General features: G+C 44.4%; 1 protein-coding gene and 1 long non-coding RNA gene across 3 annotated transcripts in view; both read right to left on the minus strand.

Moving 5' to 3' along the window:
* syn3 (synapsin III) overlaps positions 1–16,541 on the minus strand; it is an 84,976-nt gene that overhangs the window by 63,344 nt on the left and 5,091 nt on the right. For both annotated transcript variants that reach the window (XM_049007703.1, XM_049007713.1), the window contains exons 2-3: positions 14,653–15,194; positions 5,851–5,908 (exon numbers count right to left, since the gene is read on the minus strand). In XM_049007703.1, coding sequence (XP_048863660.1) covers positions 5,851–5,908; positions 14,653–15,194 — 600 coding nt within the window. The remainder of the gene's footprint in view (positions 1–5,850; positions 5,909–14,652; positions 15,195–16,541) is intronic.
* On the minus strand, positions 3,124–4,028 carry LOC125738609 (uncharacterized). Its single transcript, XR_007396873.1, has 3 exons — positions 4,006–4,028; positions 3,831–3,884; positions 3,124–3,249 (listed from the first exon to the last, which is right to left on the minus strand). It is a non-coding gene; the product is annotated as an uncharacterized LOC125738609 (long non-coding RNA).

Genomic DNA, 16,541 nt, shown 5'->3' on the forward strand with positions numbered 1-16,541 from the left:
GTGTTCCCCAGCCTCCTGCCCTGTGATGGACCCCCGTCCAGGGTGTACCCCAGCCTCGTGCCCTGTGATGGACCCCCGTCCAGTGTGTACCCCAGCCTCATGCCCTGTGATGGACCCCCGTCCAGGGTGTACCCCAGCCTCGTGCCCTGTGATGGACCCCCGTCCAGGGTGTACCCCAGCCTCGTGCCCTGTGATGGACCCCCGTACAGGGTGTACCCCAGCCTCGTGCCCTGTGATGGACCCCCGTCCAGGGTGTACCCCAGCCTCGTGCCCTGTGATGGACCCCCGTACAGGGTGTACCCCAGCCTCGTGCCCTGTGATGGACCCCCGTACAGGGTGTACCCCAGCCTCTGTTGTTCAGACTCAGACTGTGGTGACTTTCTAACGTCTATCTTGGTTCTGATACTCAGATCAGGAGGGTTAAGCATCTCTTCATTAGCAGGAAGGTCCGCATGCAGGAATCCATTGTTTGTTTATTGATTATGCAGATTTAATTATAGAAGAAGCAGGTGAACCTGAATGCTATGTGAACGGGTGTATGATATGGATATCTGACTCGCATTCATTACAGAAAGTATATGAACCACTTCATATGACAATCTTATGCACAGCATAAGTGTGTGTTAAAACACAGCATAACTGTTTAATAACCTATACAGCATATAATTGCTTTTCTTGTTTTCTTATCAGTTTAACTTATCAGTAAAACTAATTCAAAGCTGATAGGTATTAATTAAAAAAATTATTTTTGAGGTCTCTTAGAATCACCACCAAAGCAAACAGGCAATCCTAAAACCCACGGAAGCCAAGAATGGCCGTGCTTCTAATTATTTTTTTAACGCTAATTTCGTTATCTCATGATAACCAAGCTTGTCTTCTCATGACAACTTTATTGGTCATTTTCTCATAATAAATAAACCGGTTATCCCAAGAAAATTAGCGTTGTTGTTTTGAGGTAATGAAGCTACAGTATTAACTTGTAATCTTTACAAATTAGTGTAATTTTATCTTGTTACACATCTTACCACAAATCTTCAGTTGTTTAATGCTGGGTAAACATGTGTTTATATTGATGTGAGATATACTCTGTTAATTTAGGATGGATTTTCCTTCAGCTGTTACAAAAACAAAGTTCAACAATTTTGTCAACCATGCTGAGTGAGCCTCCAGTATTTTCCTGTACAAATAAACATTCGCAGCATTAGGGTTTTCAAACATGGTTAATTGAATAATATTTAAAATAATAACAATAAACCACTGAGATTTTTTAACCTTCCTTCTTCTGACCACTTGCCTTGGCCCCAGGGTCCCGTGGAGGCTTTTTCACAGGGCACAAGACTGTGGTTCACTGCCAGTCCATCAAGGGCTCAAACATAACCATATACAATGTAAACGTCAAAGGCAGACAAGCAAAGAGCAAAGGTGGAATTCAAACCAACAATCCAGTGGGCATGAGGCTCCAGTGCTACCCACTGAGCCACTGTATCACCCCATATTTTGCCAGCCTGGGTTAAAGTTGCCTCTTTGGTGAAACAATGTCACACCTGCATCCAGGCAAGTCTCTGCCTCACCAGATTAATACCTGACCTGTAGCTTATTAGCCTGTTTAGCTGGTTTGGTAAATTAGGAGTCAGTTTTCTGTCACCACTCAAGGTATATACACTGCACCGAGCCACTGGAACCTAACTATTGTGTTCTTCTGTCTGACGTGTGGCACGGTTATCGGGTTTGCAATCAGGTTCTGCGTTTGGTGTTTTTCTCCACGATGCCCTTGACTGCCCTGCGAGCAGGAGGCTGGGGTACACCCTGCTCATGTTTTGACTACTAATTTTAGGCGGATTTCAGGATTTGGAAATAAACTCAATACATCTGCATTTGGATCCTCTCACCATTATGTTATAAACAACTAAACCTGGCCAAAAAAATTTGTTTTCCCTGGATAAAGGCCATTAATCCTCTCTGTGTCCCTCACCTGCTCTGCCCTAAAATCACACAATACTGAGCTCAGCTTATCCTAACAAAGCACAGGCGAGTCAGTCAGCCTGCTTACTCCAATAACTGCCGCTAAATGTGATCTAACGCACTCATGATATATGAAGCCATGGAAATGAATAATTGTATTAACGTCTTCACCTCAGGTCATAATTAAAATAATAGAACATTTGTATTAGGTCACGTCAGAAAATTATTCAGTCGCAAGGACGTACAAAAATCTAAAAGTAATTAGCAAGCAAATAAAGTATTACCTGTTTATTCTGGATAGTCCTCCTACAGAGAGTATGCAGAGTGCAGAGTAACATTTCAACAACTTAGTTGAGATTCAGCAATTTGTATAAAATCGGCTGAGTGAGTAGTCAAATTCAATTAAATTAATCTAAGAATATGTAGGTATGGTGATGGTATATATTCTGTTAAACATATATAGACACAGCGAATCAGCTGTGAATTGTTGAATCTCTAAGTAGTTGAAATACTACAAATACTCCGCAGGTGGACCATCCAAATCAAGGGTTACTATTAAATACTGTGTATTTACATTTATCATAGTTTGAAATGGTGGGCTCTCAAACCAGGGGAACATGACAGCACAGCAGTATAGACTATGCAGTGAAACAGTGTTAGTTTGACCACCTTTGGATGACCTGTACTGTAAATGTCATTAAGATCTCTGTATCCTTTGTCCACCCAAAACATTGATACAGGTGTTCTCCATACTGCAAGCACATTGATTTTCTGTTAACAGTTTAATGTGTGACCTATTTGCCCCGCACCGACTGTGGGACCACCATGTTGGCTGTCCAGGGTGGCCTCCTAAGATGCTGGCCAGCCCACGGCGAGGCTGTACTGGATGTGGGTGGGAACAGTGCTGGACTCAGACAGGTTCTCCTAGCACTGTGGAATGTCTCACATGGCCTCCACCTGGCCCACGCAGATGAGCCATCAAAGGACATGACGACCACAGAACAGCCAAGTATGGCCCAGCCACCATCGTGTAAAACATGGGTGACTGGGCCTCCAGATCCTCTCAGAGCTTTACGCTACATCCAGCAGATGTTGCCCCGAATGACCCAAGAGCTAATGTCATCCTGGGTCAACTGGGAGGAAAAGGACAAGTATTTTACACCCCACCTCATCCTGACCTCACTTCATACTCCGGAATCATGACCTCTCTGTAGATCTGGTAGTCTGGAACAATGGGTAGGAGGCCTGCATCCAAATAAGGCCTCTTCTTCCAAGATTCTTGAAGCACTGTAAAGCGATGTGGCCTGTTATTGATGTAATTTGTGCTGACAAGCTTGGGTGTGTGCCTCTGCATGCAGAGACGTCTGGGAGCCATGGTGCAAGCCAAAAGTTTAGCTAACATTAGCCTGATCAGGCAGAAATAAAACAGAAAGCAGAAACAGAAGCAAACACACGATTCCCAAACTCCAAAATTCCCAAACTCCAAAATTCCCAAACTCCAAAATTCCCATACTCTAAAACACGGATACAGCTATTTGACCTCCATCAAATATTTGCTATTGGTGCATATATATTATTAAACTAGCCTCGAATAGGATGCCAGTTATTGACTGAAATTGCTAAGACAGGTTTGCTAAAAGTTGGTACATGTTTTATATAAAGTAAACAGCATACTGATTTACTGAGTGGCTCAATCAGTCAAATCGGACTGGTGCTACAGTGCGAGCTCTAATCATAAGACCAATCAGCTCCAATAAAGAGTACAATCAACTCCAATCACAGGTCAATCGACCACTCAGAATTGGACACTGTTGGCAGAAAAATTATGCCAAAATGGAAAGGGAGAATCAGCTAATCAGCTGGGGTACCTTCACTTGCTGTTAGAGTACTTCTGCTGATCTCAGGGGCAGGTGAGTTTCTGGCTGAATGTAAAGGAAGAAATTAGGCTTTGAAGCCAATAGTGGGTGGTATTACAGTGCACCTTTGATAACAAGCTAATTCGGCTCGTCTATTGCGAATGTGTAGATGCCAAGTTGACGACACCTGCATGAAGCCCTTCTTTGTACTCCACACAGAGCACATGCCTTCAGTCACAAAGCCGGACAGCTTTTCTATGGATGTCATGCTATCCAGGAGGACTGAAGATGGCCACAGCTGAGTCCTGGCACATGGTGATGTTGATGGAAGTACTGATGGGTGCAGGCATCGCCAATTCACTGTAAAGCACGGTGCAGAGGTGGGTAACACTGACTGAACAGCGCAAACCTGTTCCTTATGCACTTTCGTCCATCAGTGTTTTGTAAGTAAGTAGTGCTGTCCTGCTGGTAAGGGCAATGCTAGCATTGCTATATTAACATCCATCCATCCAAATTCTGTAACTGCTATTCCGGGTCGTGGGGGGTCCGGATCCTATCCCAGATGCTATGGGTGCAAGGCAGGGAATAACCCAGGACAGGGGGGGTCATCCATCCATTTTCCAAACCGCTTATCCTACTGGGTCGCTGGGGGTCCGGAGCCTATCCCGGAAGCAATGGGCACGAGGCAGGGAACAACCCAGGACAGGGCGGTCATTGCAGAGATATTTTAACAATACTATAAAATTAGCACAATTACCTCTATCAAATCTAGTATCGGAAAAGAGGTACAGAGCAGATCATGTTTGTGAAGGTTTGTGCAGTTTGTACATAGAAACAGCTTTACATCAGGATGAAACAAACCCGTTCATTTACAAACCCGGAAGTGGGAAACACTGGGCCCTCAGACACGGGCTTGTGAGTTTGTGTTCTCGCTGTGCATGGTGGGTTTCTAACAACTAATCCAATTTTCCCGTCACAGTTCAAGATTGTGTGCTTAGGTGAACTGGTGCCTCTAGTGTGCATGTGTGTATGTTACAGGGAGAGGGGGAGGGAGAGGGGGTCCTGGGATGAGCTGGCACCCCATCCAGGGACACCCTAATCGCATACTGAAGACAGGCAGACAGATTGTGTACTTGATTAACGATCATTCCAGTAATGACAACGACAGGTTTTACCATTTACAAGACAACTCCTTATAACCAGAAAATATGATGCAATATATTAGCAAATGGAGAGCGGACTGGACTCGTATCGGGCTGCTGCGTCCCTGAAGGGGACTTTCATATTCCATCTTGGAGAGAGAAGCAAAATCATCTGCGACAACTGGAATTGTCTTAGTGCAAGTCCATCTATCCAAGTAAGAAACCATTATGGGTGTGTTATGGGCTAAACAGGCATTTTTAGGAAACAAGAAAGACTACATAGAAACATTACAATAGACTGTAACATTCAGCTCCATTCATTTTACTTTAGCATAACTAAAAGGCTGAAGGCATCTTCAGCAAACACTTAAAAACCAGAAATCCATCAGATAAATGGAAGTTTTCCCAAAAGAAACTTTGAATATTGAATGCGTTTATTGCAAGGAATTTGTTAAACTATTGGTGAAACATAACAGAGGTTTGGGAATTTTTAATAAGGGGCCACCCTGCTAAATGTACAGTAACAGGAAGAAAATAAATTGCAGATTTTTCTGTGAGCTAAAGGTATGACTACTTGGAAAAGTGGGCATTTACATTCCATTTTAATAACAGACAATTCAAACACCATCATCCGTGTAAAGGACTGAACCTCCTTTTTCAATGTTTTGTTCTTTGCCCAGCTTGTTATTCAAGTCATTATACACAATCTAGCAAAGTGCTAGTTATTATGCCAAAATCCATTCATGTGACAATCAACAGATTTATGCCTTTTCCATAATGCTAGTCTTAAATGTAGGCCTCCCAGAGCACAAGCAGCATTAGCTACTGCCATTTCACCCATAAGTACATGTACATGCTAGCATTCCTGCTTCTTCAGACATGCTACTGACCTGTTCCACTCTGACCTCGTACGCCCCGTTCAGCTTCCTTCCCCGGAAGTACCTCGCCCTGCAAGGTAGACAGAGAAAAGATGAAGGGAACGGGTTAGAGAACAGGCCTCTGACCAAATGTGAAACTGCAGCATTGCAAGTACAGATTCTACAAGGCTCTCCTTGATTTCCCTGTTGGGAAAGGTCAGCCTGCAATGCTTTCTAAAATAACCAGCTTTGTACAAACACCAACAATGTTGACCTATGCAAGTAACCTCAAAGGAAAGCATTTACAAAGAAAATAATCAAGGGATAAAATAGAGATATGTTGCAAATGACAGATAAAGAGTTCTCTGCCAAAACCTTTTTCACAATACTGGCCATTATAAAGCATGACATGGTGAAGATAAAATAAAATTTTACTACATGAATGATCTTGTGAGTGAATGGTGTGTGAGTGTGCCCTGCGATGGGCTGGCCCCCCATCCTGGGTTGTTCCCTGCCTCATGCCCATTGCTTCCAGGATAGGCTCCGGACCCCCCGCGACCCAGTAGGATAAGTGGTTTGGAAAATGGATGGATGGATGGATGAATGATCTGTTACAGCTTTATTTATGTAAGTATTTTGACTTGAACATTTATACAGAAAGTGTCCTAATCAACATAATGGCTAGTAATTGAAAGTAAAAGCAGCAGGAGTGAAGGGGAAGGAGAGGAAAAGACCAGACGACAAACGCCTCCTCTTCCTTGTGCTTCCTTGTCCTTTAATTGACTGTACAATAGACCAATTAACCTGTGCAATAATTATTTTTTAGTACCATCACCCCATCGCTATGTATTACTCTCTCTCTCTCTTTCATCCTCTCTCTCTCTCAGCTCCCACTTGGTGACATCTGGCTTTGCTATACAAGAACACTGACCCTCAGCTCCCCTGGATCATCACACTAAGACTGACCCTCAGCTCCCCTGGATCATCACACTAAGACTGACCCTCAGCTCCCCTGGATCATCACACTAAGACTGACCCTCAGCTCCCCTGGATAATCACACTAAGACTGACCCTCAGCTCCCCTGGATCATCACACTAAGACTGACTCTCAGCTCCCCTGGATCATCACACTAAGACTGACCCTCAGCTCCCCTGGATCATCACACTAAGACTGACCCTCAGCTCCCCTGCATCATCACACTAAGACTGACCCTCAGCTCCGCTGGATAATCACACTAAGACTGACCCTCAGCTCCCCTGGATAATCACACTAAGACTGACCCTCAGCTCCCCTGGATAATCAGACATAAGACTGACCCTCAGCTCCCCTGGATAATCAGACATAAGACTGACCCTCAGCTCCCCTGGATCATCACACTAAGACTGACCCTCAGCTCCGCTGGATAATCACACTAAGACTGACCCTCAGCTCCCCTGGATAATCACACTAAGACTGACCCTCAGCTCCCCTGGATAATCAGACATAAGACTGACCCTCAGCTCCCCTGGATCATCACACTAAGACTGACCCTCAGCTCCCCTGGATCATCACACTAAGACTGACCCTCAGCTCCCCTGCATCATCACACTAAGACTGACCCTCAGCTCCCCTGGATAATCACACTATAGTGGATAAACAGTTGTAGGATAGGCGGCAGACTGATTTAATGAGCAAAACCAATTTACACCAGGTTTTATTGTTCTTTTTTTTAACCATGACAGAAACATGTTTTCAGACAGTGTGTTGGCACACAAAGTGAGTAGTAAGTTCCACAGCTGTATAAAGTGTGGGAACGCCCTCAGAATTAAGGAGATTCCCTCAATTTCAGTCACAAATGTTGAAACAGGCATTTTTTTTTCTTATGACGAGCTTATTTAATATTTGCCCTTCTGCTTTCCTTCTGCTCACAGACGTCTGGCCCGTCCAATTTTCTGTGCCCACCACGTTACATATTCAGCCAGGCTCATATAAATGTTCTATGGGTAAAACAGACGGAAAACGTCTGCTTCACTCTCACTTAAAAAAACACTAACTAAACACGCCTTCGCTTTACTGGAATTGATGGCCGGTATCAAATAAAAATCTTTTCCTCAAGGCTAAATTCCAGAGCTGAGCTCCTTCGTCCGCATGTTCTGGAAACACTGAGCAGTTGGTATTCTACCACTGCCCCGTGGATCCCAGCAATGACCTTCGACCTTCCGAACATGGGCCACATTCCACTCCATCAAATATTAGATTCTAGTAAACTATCCCTGCTGATCATTCAGTGAACGGCAGCATTCCAGGAAGCCAGAAAGTATGACGAATTTGTACCAGCCATCCTATCTTATACACCAGATGTGGCATTAACTCTGTGACACCATGGGGTCCATGACGCATACCAGCTGCTATCAGCATGGCCTGGGATTGGTCCTCACTTTCCCTATATTTCTCTGTTTCACATGTTATATTTACTTTAGCTGTAGACCACACCACTCCTATAGTTTACAGTTTTACAGTAATGTTTGTATTGCTGCTCATTACACTTTTAATTCTAAACTTAAAATCGCTATAAAGCAGTTTCTGTTTCTACTTAGTCCGAGTAGCCAGGCAGCAGTCAGATAAGGGTCAGCCAGTGGTTAAGTTACTAGTCAGACAGTGGTTGGTAAGGAGTTAATAACTGAAAGGAGAAGCACTAATTCTGGAGCCTTCCGTGCCCACACGTGTCTCGACTGATCAAAATCTACAGACTTCACATTAATTCACAGCAACTAGAGGAGGTGGGACCAACAAATCACATGTCTTGGTCTCGCCTCGTCTAGTTGCTTGGACCCACCTCCTCTACAATCTGATTGGTTATGTCTCTGAACCAATCATATTTCGTTCTGCCCTCAGAACCTCTTTTTGCAAGTAAAACTCCCACAAGCCAGAAACACACTCAGAAGGCCCAGCCAGGTCCGAGCCCTGTGCCCGAGTCCTACAGGGGGACATCCTCACACAGGCAGGGCTGAGCTAAGGGGACACCATGGGACGTATCCCCACAAGAAGACATGTACGGACCATCTGGCGTAATTCAGATGGAGTGATGTGAGGGCCAGTCTGAGAGACATGACTGCGGCGGGGATATTTGAAAACACTGAGCCGTGCTCACGGCCTGAAGCTCTCATAAATGCATTTGGAATGGGTCATATTGTCCCATCTGGATGAGGCCGAAATGCACAGCGGCGATTACATGCACAGTTATGGGCTTTTGGTTTGAAACCCAGCTGCTGAGGTTCTGAGATGCACTCTAGACTCAGAGAACATATAAAATTATCACTATTTAACAGCTAAACTAAACGATGTCCTCAGTAAGAAGTAAATAGTGCAGGAGAGTGCACACACGTAACCATATCTGATATCTTTTTGGGAATTGTGTATTTTCTTTTTAAACAATATCTATAGAGGCACGTTGAGGCTCTTGGAACCGTGACGACATTGGAGTCACCTGCACTGCACACTGTATCCTCTATTTAGTTTAGTGTGAGAAAAGTCAGCTCTCTCGGGGTACTGTGCATCTGCAGGAGAACTCGCAGAGTACAAAGTGAAAAGCGCTTATGCTACCTACATAAATTGCTTTAATAAGATACACAGACAGGGATTATCTATGGATAACCATCTATCTGCCAACAACCTATCGCAGTCTGGGTGACTGGGGGTCTGTAGCATTTCCCAGACAGCATAGAGCACAAGGCTGGGGTACAGCCTGGATGGGATGGCAGTCAGTCACAGGGGACAAAAAACTTTTATATGTTAATTGACATGAGAGATAAGCATCACTCAGACCTAGACATTAGAGACGGCTGATAATGGAAACACAGTTGTAAAATTATGTATGCTAGTAAGCAGGACCGAATGAATTACTGCAACAGGAGAGAATTTCAGAATCTCATATTTTCTACACAGCAATGCTGTAAAATTGTACACAGAATTTGCAGTTCACAGTAATAAACTGTCCAAACCACAAAAAATATTCCACTGGTAGATATTAACAACCTTGGGATTTACTGTCAAGTAAATCAATAGGAGTCCAGATCCAAACTCTAATACCGTGTCTCTTCATGCTCACTGGATAAGTATTATCCGAATTTTATCAACGTTACTCATATAATGATTCTGTGCAACTAACAGTTATAAGTCTTTTAATTTCTGCCTTTCTTTAAAAAGTAAATAAAGCCTTAACATCGTGCTAACTTGCTAGACAACCATTAAAAACACAAGCATTTAAAGGCAGAATAATTTTTGTATCAGCTGTGATGTGTAATTTTCCAGACAATTACCTTTATTACTGCCATTCATGCTTTGTGACAACATTGGACCAGCTTTCCAAACACTTTCATTTGAAAGTGAGTTTTGCGGTCAAAGTCACACAGCAGGAGAGGCTCCCAAGAGGCCCGCTTAAACGTTTCTAGACATGTGATACGGAAAATCTGTTTTCACTGACAGAACCTTGACTGGAAGGCTAAGAACATGTGCTTAACTGGAACATTGCTGGTTCAAAGTCCGGGAACAGTGTAGGCTCACAGTAGTCTGAGACAGGACACTAACCAAAACCGATTCTGCACTTATTTCGCTTCCCCTTATGATATTAAAAGCAAACAACTTATAATGTTCAGCCCATTTGTTCCACTGGGCTTTTTGCAGGATCGCTTAAGGTTGAAGGCCTTAATGGGTGCTACAGTCCCATGTTTATGCCTTTAACCACAGTGTTATCAGCCACACTGTCTAAACAGTGCTGTGTTTTTCCAGACCAAAGTAATAGAAGAACCAAGACTAGGTACTTGAAGACGCTACATTTTCAGTGGGATTTTTATATTCAAACAGTACCCTTGAGTTAACAACCAGCACCATCTGCTGTTTGTCATGTTTTTTTGGCTGAGATTCAGCTCGAGTCACCTGGTCATGTGCCATTCTAACGCTTGGACAACAGCGCCACCTCATGGAGAACTTGAAAAATGACTATAATGTCTGGAATCCTTACTGTACTGTTGGACAGACACAATTCTGTATTGTGATTGTTCAATAACCAGACTGGTAGCCCTTTTTGCCTATTATATCATCATTGTACTTCCTCAAGAACAGAGATGCATTGTGGAAGAATCTCTTAAGTTTTTTTAATGAAACACACTATTGAAATACTCAGAAATTCCCATGCAAAAAAGCATGAAAAATGTGATATTAAATATCAAAACATTTGATCAATGAGGGAAAAGAAGCTCAATATAACTCATGTGTCCTTAGCTTCAGTTTGCATGGTTTATTTTAAGAACATGAAGAAAGAGGTGGGAGAGACGTAGATCACGTGAGCGATTCACATCCCCCATCTCCATCATCATTCGCAGGTTAGACGCTCTAATCTGGGACCGTCAGCTTTGCCCTAACAGTCAGCTGCTGCTGTCATTGTTCCCACCTGCCAGCACCTGCTGCTGCTGCCTCCATCTCAAAGACCATCCTCCTGCAACGGTATGAAACAAAAATGGGCCAGAGCCCAAGTTCATGCTACACGACCTAAGAGTGACATCACCCAGCTGAATGGCCAAAGAGCAACCTGTAAACCACACACAACACAACACCCACATCACCCTCCTGGGGGAACTACGGTCAGCACCCCTGTCCCCCTGCCCCAGTGTGTACGCTGTCATCCGCCCACTTCCTTTCCACATGTCGCCTCTGGAGGAAAGCACCATTCTGCCAGTCCCACCCACGGGCCTTGGTGAAGCTGAATGTCAGCAGGATGATAACACCCTGACGAATGATGGAGTCAATGATCCGTTCACTGGGCCGTTTGGCCAAGTGCGACTGACACAGGCGCCCGGGAACAGAACCTGGAGTCTCGCCGGAGAGGCGTCACACGGCTATTTCACTGCACTGACGTTTCCCTGAAACAGCTTTACAATGAGCAGCCATTTGTTGACTGTAAATCCTTGTCCAGGGCGACACCAAACACGGCAAAGAGACGGCAGAATGTAAAGATTTTAATCTGCAAGTTTGCAATGCAGGGAATTTCATATAATGCAGACTTTAGAGAGATCTGCAAACTAGTCTATCTTTAAGTATCGGGGGTTTTAATTTACATTATGGAAAAACCGATGTTGATAGTAATTAAATTTGGTACAGCTGAGCAAATTTATTCATTGTTCAGATATTTCCGCAAACTCTGAAACTGTTTTACTACTAAACAGTAACGAAAAGCAAAAACAAGTTTCTTAAAAGTTTATCTGCGACTTATCTGGGTAGTTGGTGTATATCTGCTCAGGAAAATACACAAACTAAAAGTTAAAATGATGCAGACGCACAGTAACATAAAATGTCACAAGAATTTCTTCCCCAGAGATTTACTGATACTTTGTTAGATGGCTATAAGATCACCAAAGTGCAGATCATTAAAGCGTCATTTTCTATGGTAGCCTAACACTTCACAGTACTGCATAAAAAGGAGAAGAATACAATACTCAGTCAGAAGTATACATACACTTAGTCGAAATCACTAAAATTCATTTTTTAAACACTCCATAGATTTTGTGTTAACAAACGAAAACGGAAGGAAAATTATGCGAAGGATTGGGCCAAAATTCCAGCAACTTATTGTGGAAAGCTACCTGAAACACATCACCCAAGTTAAACAATATGAAGGCAATTCTACCAAGTACTGACAGAGTACATGTAAGCTTCTGGCCCACTGGAATTGTGATACAGTGATTTAAAATTTAAACATTCTGTCAGTAAACAATCATTGGAAAAAATTTATTGTGTCATGCACAAAACAGATGCGCTAACCGACTTTGCTAACATGAAATTTGTGGACTGGTTAAAAAATGAGTTTTAATAACTTCAACCTGCGTGTACATAATCTTCCAACTTCAAAGTGTAAACATAAAAATATGCTATTTATTCGGACCAGTATGGAAGGGGTCAGCTGTAGGGTTAAAGTGAACATTACAAACCTGAACTCCAAGGACTATACCTGGCCTCATAAAGTCAATGTTATCGTTACTTCTGTTAAGATTTAAAAACCCACAGAGATGACATGTGATCTGGTGCGGCAGTAACACAAAGAGCTGAGCCTCACAGACAAGCCCCAGTCCCAAGGGCTGCAATGGGATACGGAGCCATATTAAGGGATGATCCAATTTAAGATGGAAGGCAGCACAACGCGGACAGGCGTCCTGAGCAGCCATTGGTCAGGTACCTGCTCCGGTAACCAGGGCAACAAAAGTTTATGGACTTATTTCATAGAATAGAGTTGACTTTACACACAAATGGATGGGGCAGTTTTTGATGCTCTAAATCAGGGATAAAAGATAAACGAGCCTCCTGTAATGTACTGTAATCCTAGAATAACACTGGCTTTGGCTCTCATCGGAGGCGGTCGCACTTCTTACCCTCTCCCTCCCCTTATCTTCCCTGCTTCGCTCCTCTCGTCTCGTCTAGTCTACTGTCTTATACTGTGTCTGTGAAGAGACTCTCTCAGCCCTGCTCTCCAAACTACGAAAAATTATGGATTTGATCAGCTGGTCTCTCAACGCAATTGACACCATCTTCTCGACGAGAAGCCTAGGGTCGGGGGAACCTGACTGTCCTGCAGGAACGTACGCAGCGGGCTACACGATGGACGGATGGGAGCGGTGGAGGGTCGTGTGCCTGGCAGCTCTTTCCGTGGAGGACATTGAAGACATTTACTTATTCGGAACCATGATTACAGGTATTATGCTGATTGGATTAGGCATTGCCCTGGTTTATCAAAGATTGAAGAAGACGGTGACAGCCTCTCAAAGCCCCACTAGGCTGGCCGGAATGATTGATGGAGTGGGCAGAGCTGTTAGCACTCAGACTGTGCAGATGGATCGCAAACTGGATAACATCGTGGAGAAGCTAACAGCTTTGCAAAAATTATTGGATGGCGGAGATCAGCGTGGACATTAGAGGAGCTGGAAATTTCAGCTCCCCGCATGGAAACCCAAACAACCTTATTCTATCAAGTATTTGGCTCCCCCATATCAGCACTGGCCTTGGCCAAGGCTGCTGCTGGAACTAACAACTCCCCCAGAAGAACAAGGCAGTGAGACTCTCTTGCATTCCTCTCCCCCAATCCCAAGGACTTACCCTCACCCCATCCCACGCCTCCGCCGCTTCATACCCCCAGCGTGAACAGGCGGGTCTGACCAGCGCCGTTTCTATGGCAGCAGGACCGGATGGCTGTCTGTCTCTGCTGGGTCACCTCCACACCCCCTTCCGCTACCCGTTGCAAGTCGTGTCATTTTTATGTAAGGTGTAGTGCCCATGTGCTTATGTTGCTGAGGTGTTTTTTTCGGTTCCCACAATGTACTCCCTACTGGAGTGCATTCTGGGGGGTGTTTTTTTATTCTCCTCCTCTCCCACCATGTTATCTTGTTTCTATTCTTCTCACTTCCCCTGTCTCCCGGCCGGTCTTCCCCCTACTGTGATGTCTGTGTATATGTAAGGTCGGTTGATGGCCTGCTCTTCACCGGTACTTGTGACTGGTGCCATGGTATATTGCATCAGCAATAAAGGGTTCCGATGATGATGATGATGATATCAACTATAGAAAGGAAGCCATATAATATCTGCACCTGCTCATTTTTCACTTTATGATAACTGCTTATGTCATTGATGGGGCAATAACAACAAGACATTGTGTAAACCCTGCACGCCCCTTTTGTGATCAGGGCAGATCCCTCTTCACCTTTTCATTCATTGCCGTTTGTGTGACAGACATTAATGCCCAGAGCTGTGAGAGCAGGGCAGGAAGTCTGGCGAGCTCTTGGGATGCGGCCCAGTGGTTTAGGTGCTCTTACCAGTCGGTATGGGGGTCATCGATGACCAGAAGAATCTTGGGCTTGCGTGGCACTAGCGTAGGTGGGGCAGTCGCAACTGGGGCCGGCTTGGAAGGAACGGTCGTGGGTGGGGCCAGCTTGGGGGAGATGGTTGTGGGCGGGGCTGGCTTAGAGGAGATGGTTGTGGGCGGGGCCGGCTTGGAAGGGGTAGCTGTGGGTGGGGCCGGTTTCAAGGGGACGGATGTGGGCGGGACCTGCTTGGAGATGGCAGGTACAGAAGGCCGTGCGTCCGCCTGTCCAGCACTCTGATTGTTCTGCGAGGGTTTGACCACGCTGGAGAAGGAGCTAAGAAAGGAGGAGGCAGAGGAGGATGAGGCAGGGCCTGGGCCAGCAGTGGAGCCCTGCTGGGAGGGCAGAGGGACAGTGGCAGGTCCGTCCGGCCGCTGCAGGTCCATCATGTAGCCGTTGGGTAGGTTGGCCACGAAGCTACTGTCAGACAGACGCCTGCGCAGGTAGTTCATGGTGGACGGTGGGACGAGGCCTTTCTGGGATGGATCACACTCCTGTGGAGACACCATGACATCAGCTTTCGGTGGAAGAAATGGAAAGTGCATAAAAGGCGAGGGAAAGCTGACCCACGCCACCTACAGGACCACTAGCACAATCGGCAACTCAAAGATAGGTGGCTTAAGAACGTCTTGCATTTCGCATGCTGCTTGTGTGGGAAAAACTAGCACATTCATAACTTCAAACCAGGGAGTGAAGGAAGTACCAAAGCAAAATGTTGAATATTCTATCATGGGGTGAATGGAAATTTCAGAGACGTAAGAAATGTCACAAAAATAACATAAAATTGTACAAGATAATCAAAAGTACCAAAATAATTTCACCTGAAATTATCCCACAATTATCCCATCACAACTGCAATATCGGAATAGTTGAATAAAGGCAGGTATTCCCATAAAGTATAAATGTACGAATGAGTTTCGATAATGGCCAGCAAAGGATTATGTGCTTGAAACTGAACCTACAGCGAATCATACGTATTAACTTAAATAACTGCAGTGCAGAACCATTAAGCAGCTAAAGAAAAACATTAGTAAACGTGCAATACTAAGTATTCATAGAGATGATTCCCTCGAAATGACGAGTAATTTAGTAAACATTATGAAATCCATGTACTAATGTCTAATGTTTTCATTTCAAATTGTAAAACACCTCTTAGCTGAATATCAATCAATAGGGCTGCCAGTTCTGAAATAGAAACCATTAAACATGGATTTGAACCCCACCAAGCAATATTTTGTTTACAGGAGGGTCAAGCATAAAGAACATTTGCCATATTGATCTGGGGATGAGCACCTCGAGATGGTACATAAAGCCTTCCTGGATAAACGTGCATGTGGAAACTCAACGCTGACGTCAAGGATAACGGAGGCATCGCATGCGTGTTTGGATCGAAAGTGTTATGATGAGTTTGTCTGAGGCTTATTTTTCCATTTGGTGACCAGCATGATGAGCACTGAGCACAAGAATCGCCGTAGGGAGACGTGAGCCTGCATGGTGAAGACAGGACGTAAGAGCAATGAAGACAGAAAAGGCCCCTTCAGGCAGAGAGTTCTCACACCCAGCTAAGGGAAGGAGATGGAAGGCAGCACGCCTCAGCTCTCAATCTTTTTCACCCCTTGTGTATGTTTCTCACAGGTACTCAGCTCCAGAAGTCCAAAAAGGTGCGACTGTACTGTGCGAGACCCACATCGGATAAGGGCATATGACAAATGAGGTTCTGCTCCGACCACTAACAGTAATTTATAATTATTAAACATCAGACATTTCAAAACCATATATATATTTCACTTCTATCCAAGATGAAAAATGACAAACTATATCATACAGCAGAAGAAAAATTG

The sequence above is a fragment of the Brienomyrus brachyistius genome, chromosome 1, assembly GCF_023856365.1.
Source record: "Brienomyrus brachyistius isolate T26 chromosome 1, BBRACH_0.4, whole genome shotgun sequence".
In the NCBI taxonomy this organism is placed as follows: Eukaryota; Metazoa; Chordata; class Actinopteri; order Osteoglossiformes; family Mormyridae; genus Brienomyrus; species Brienomyrus brachyistius.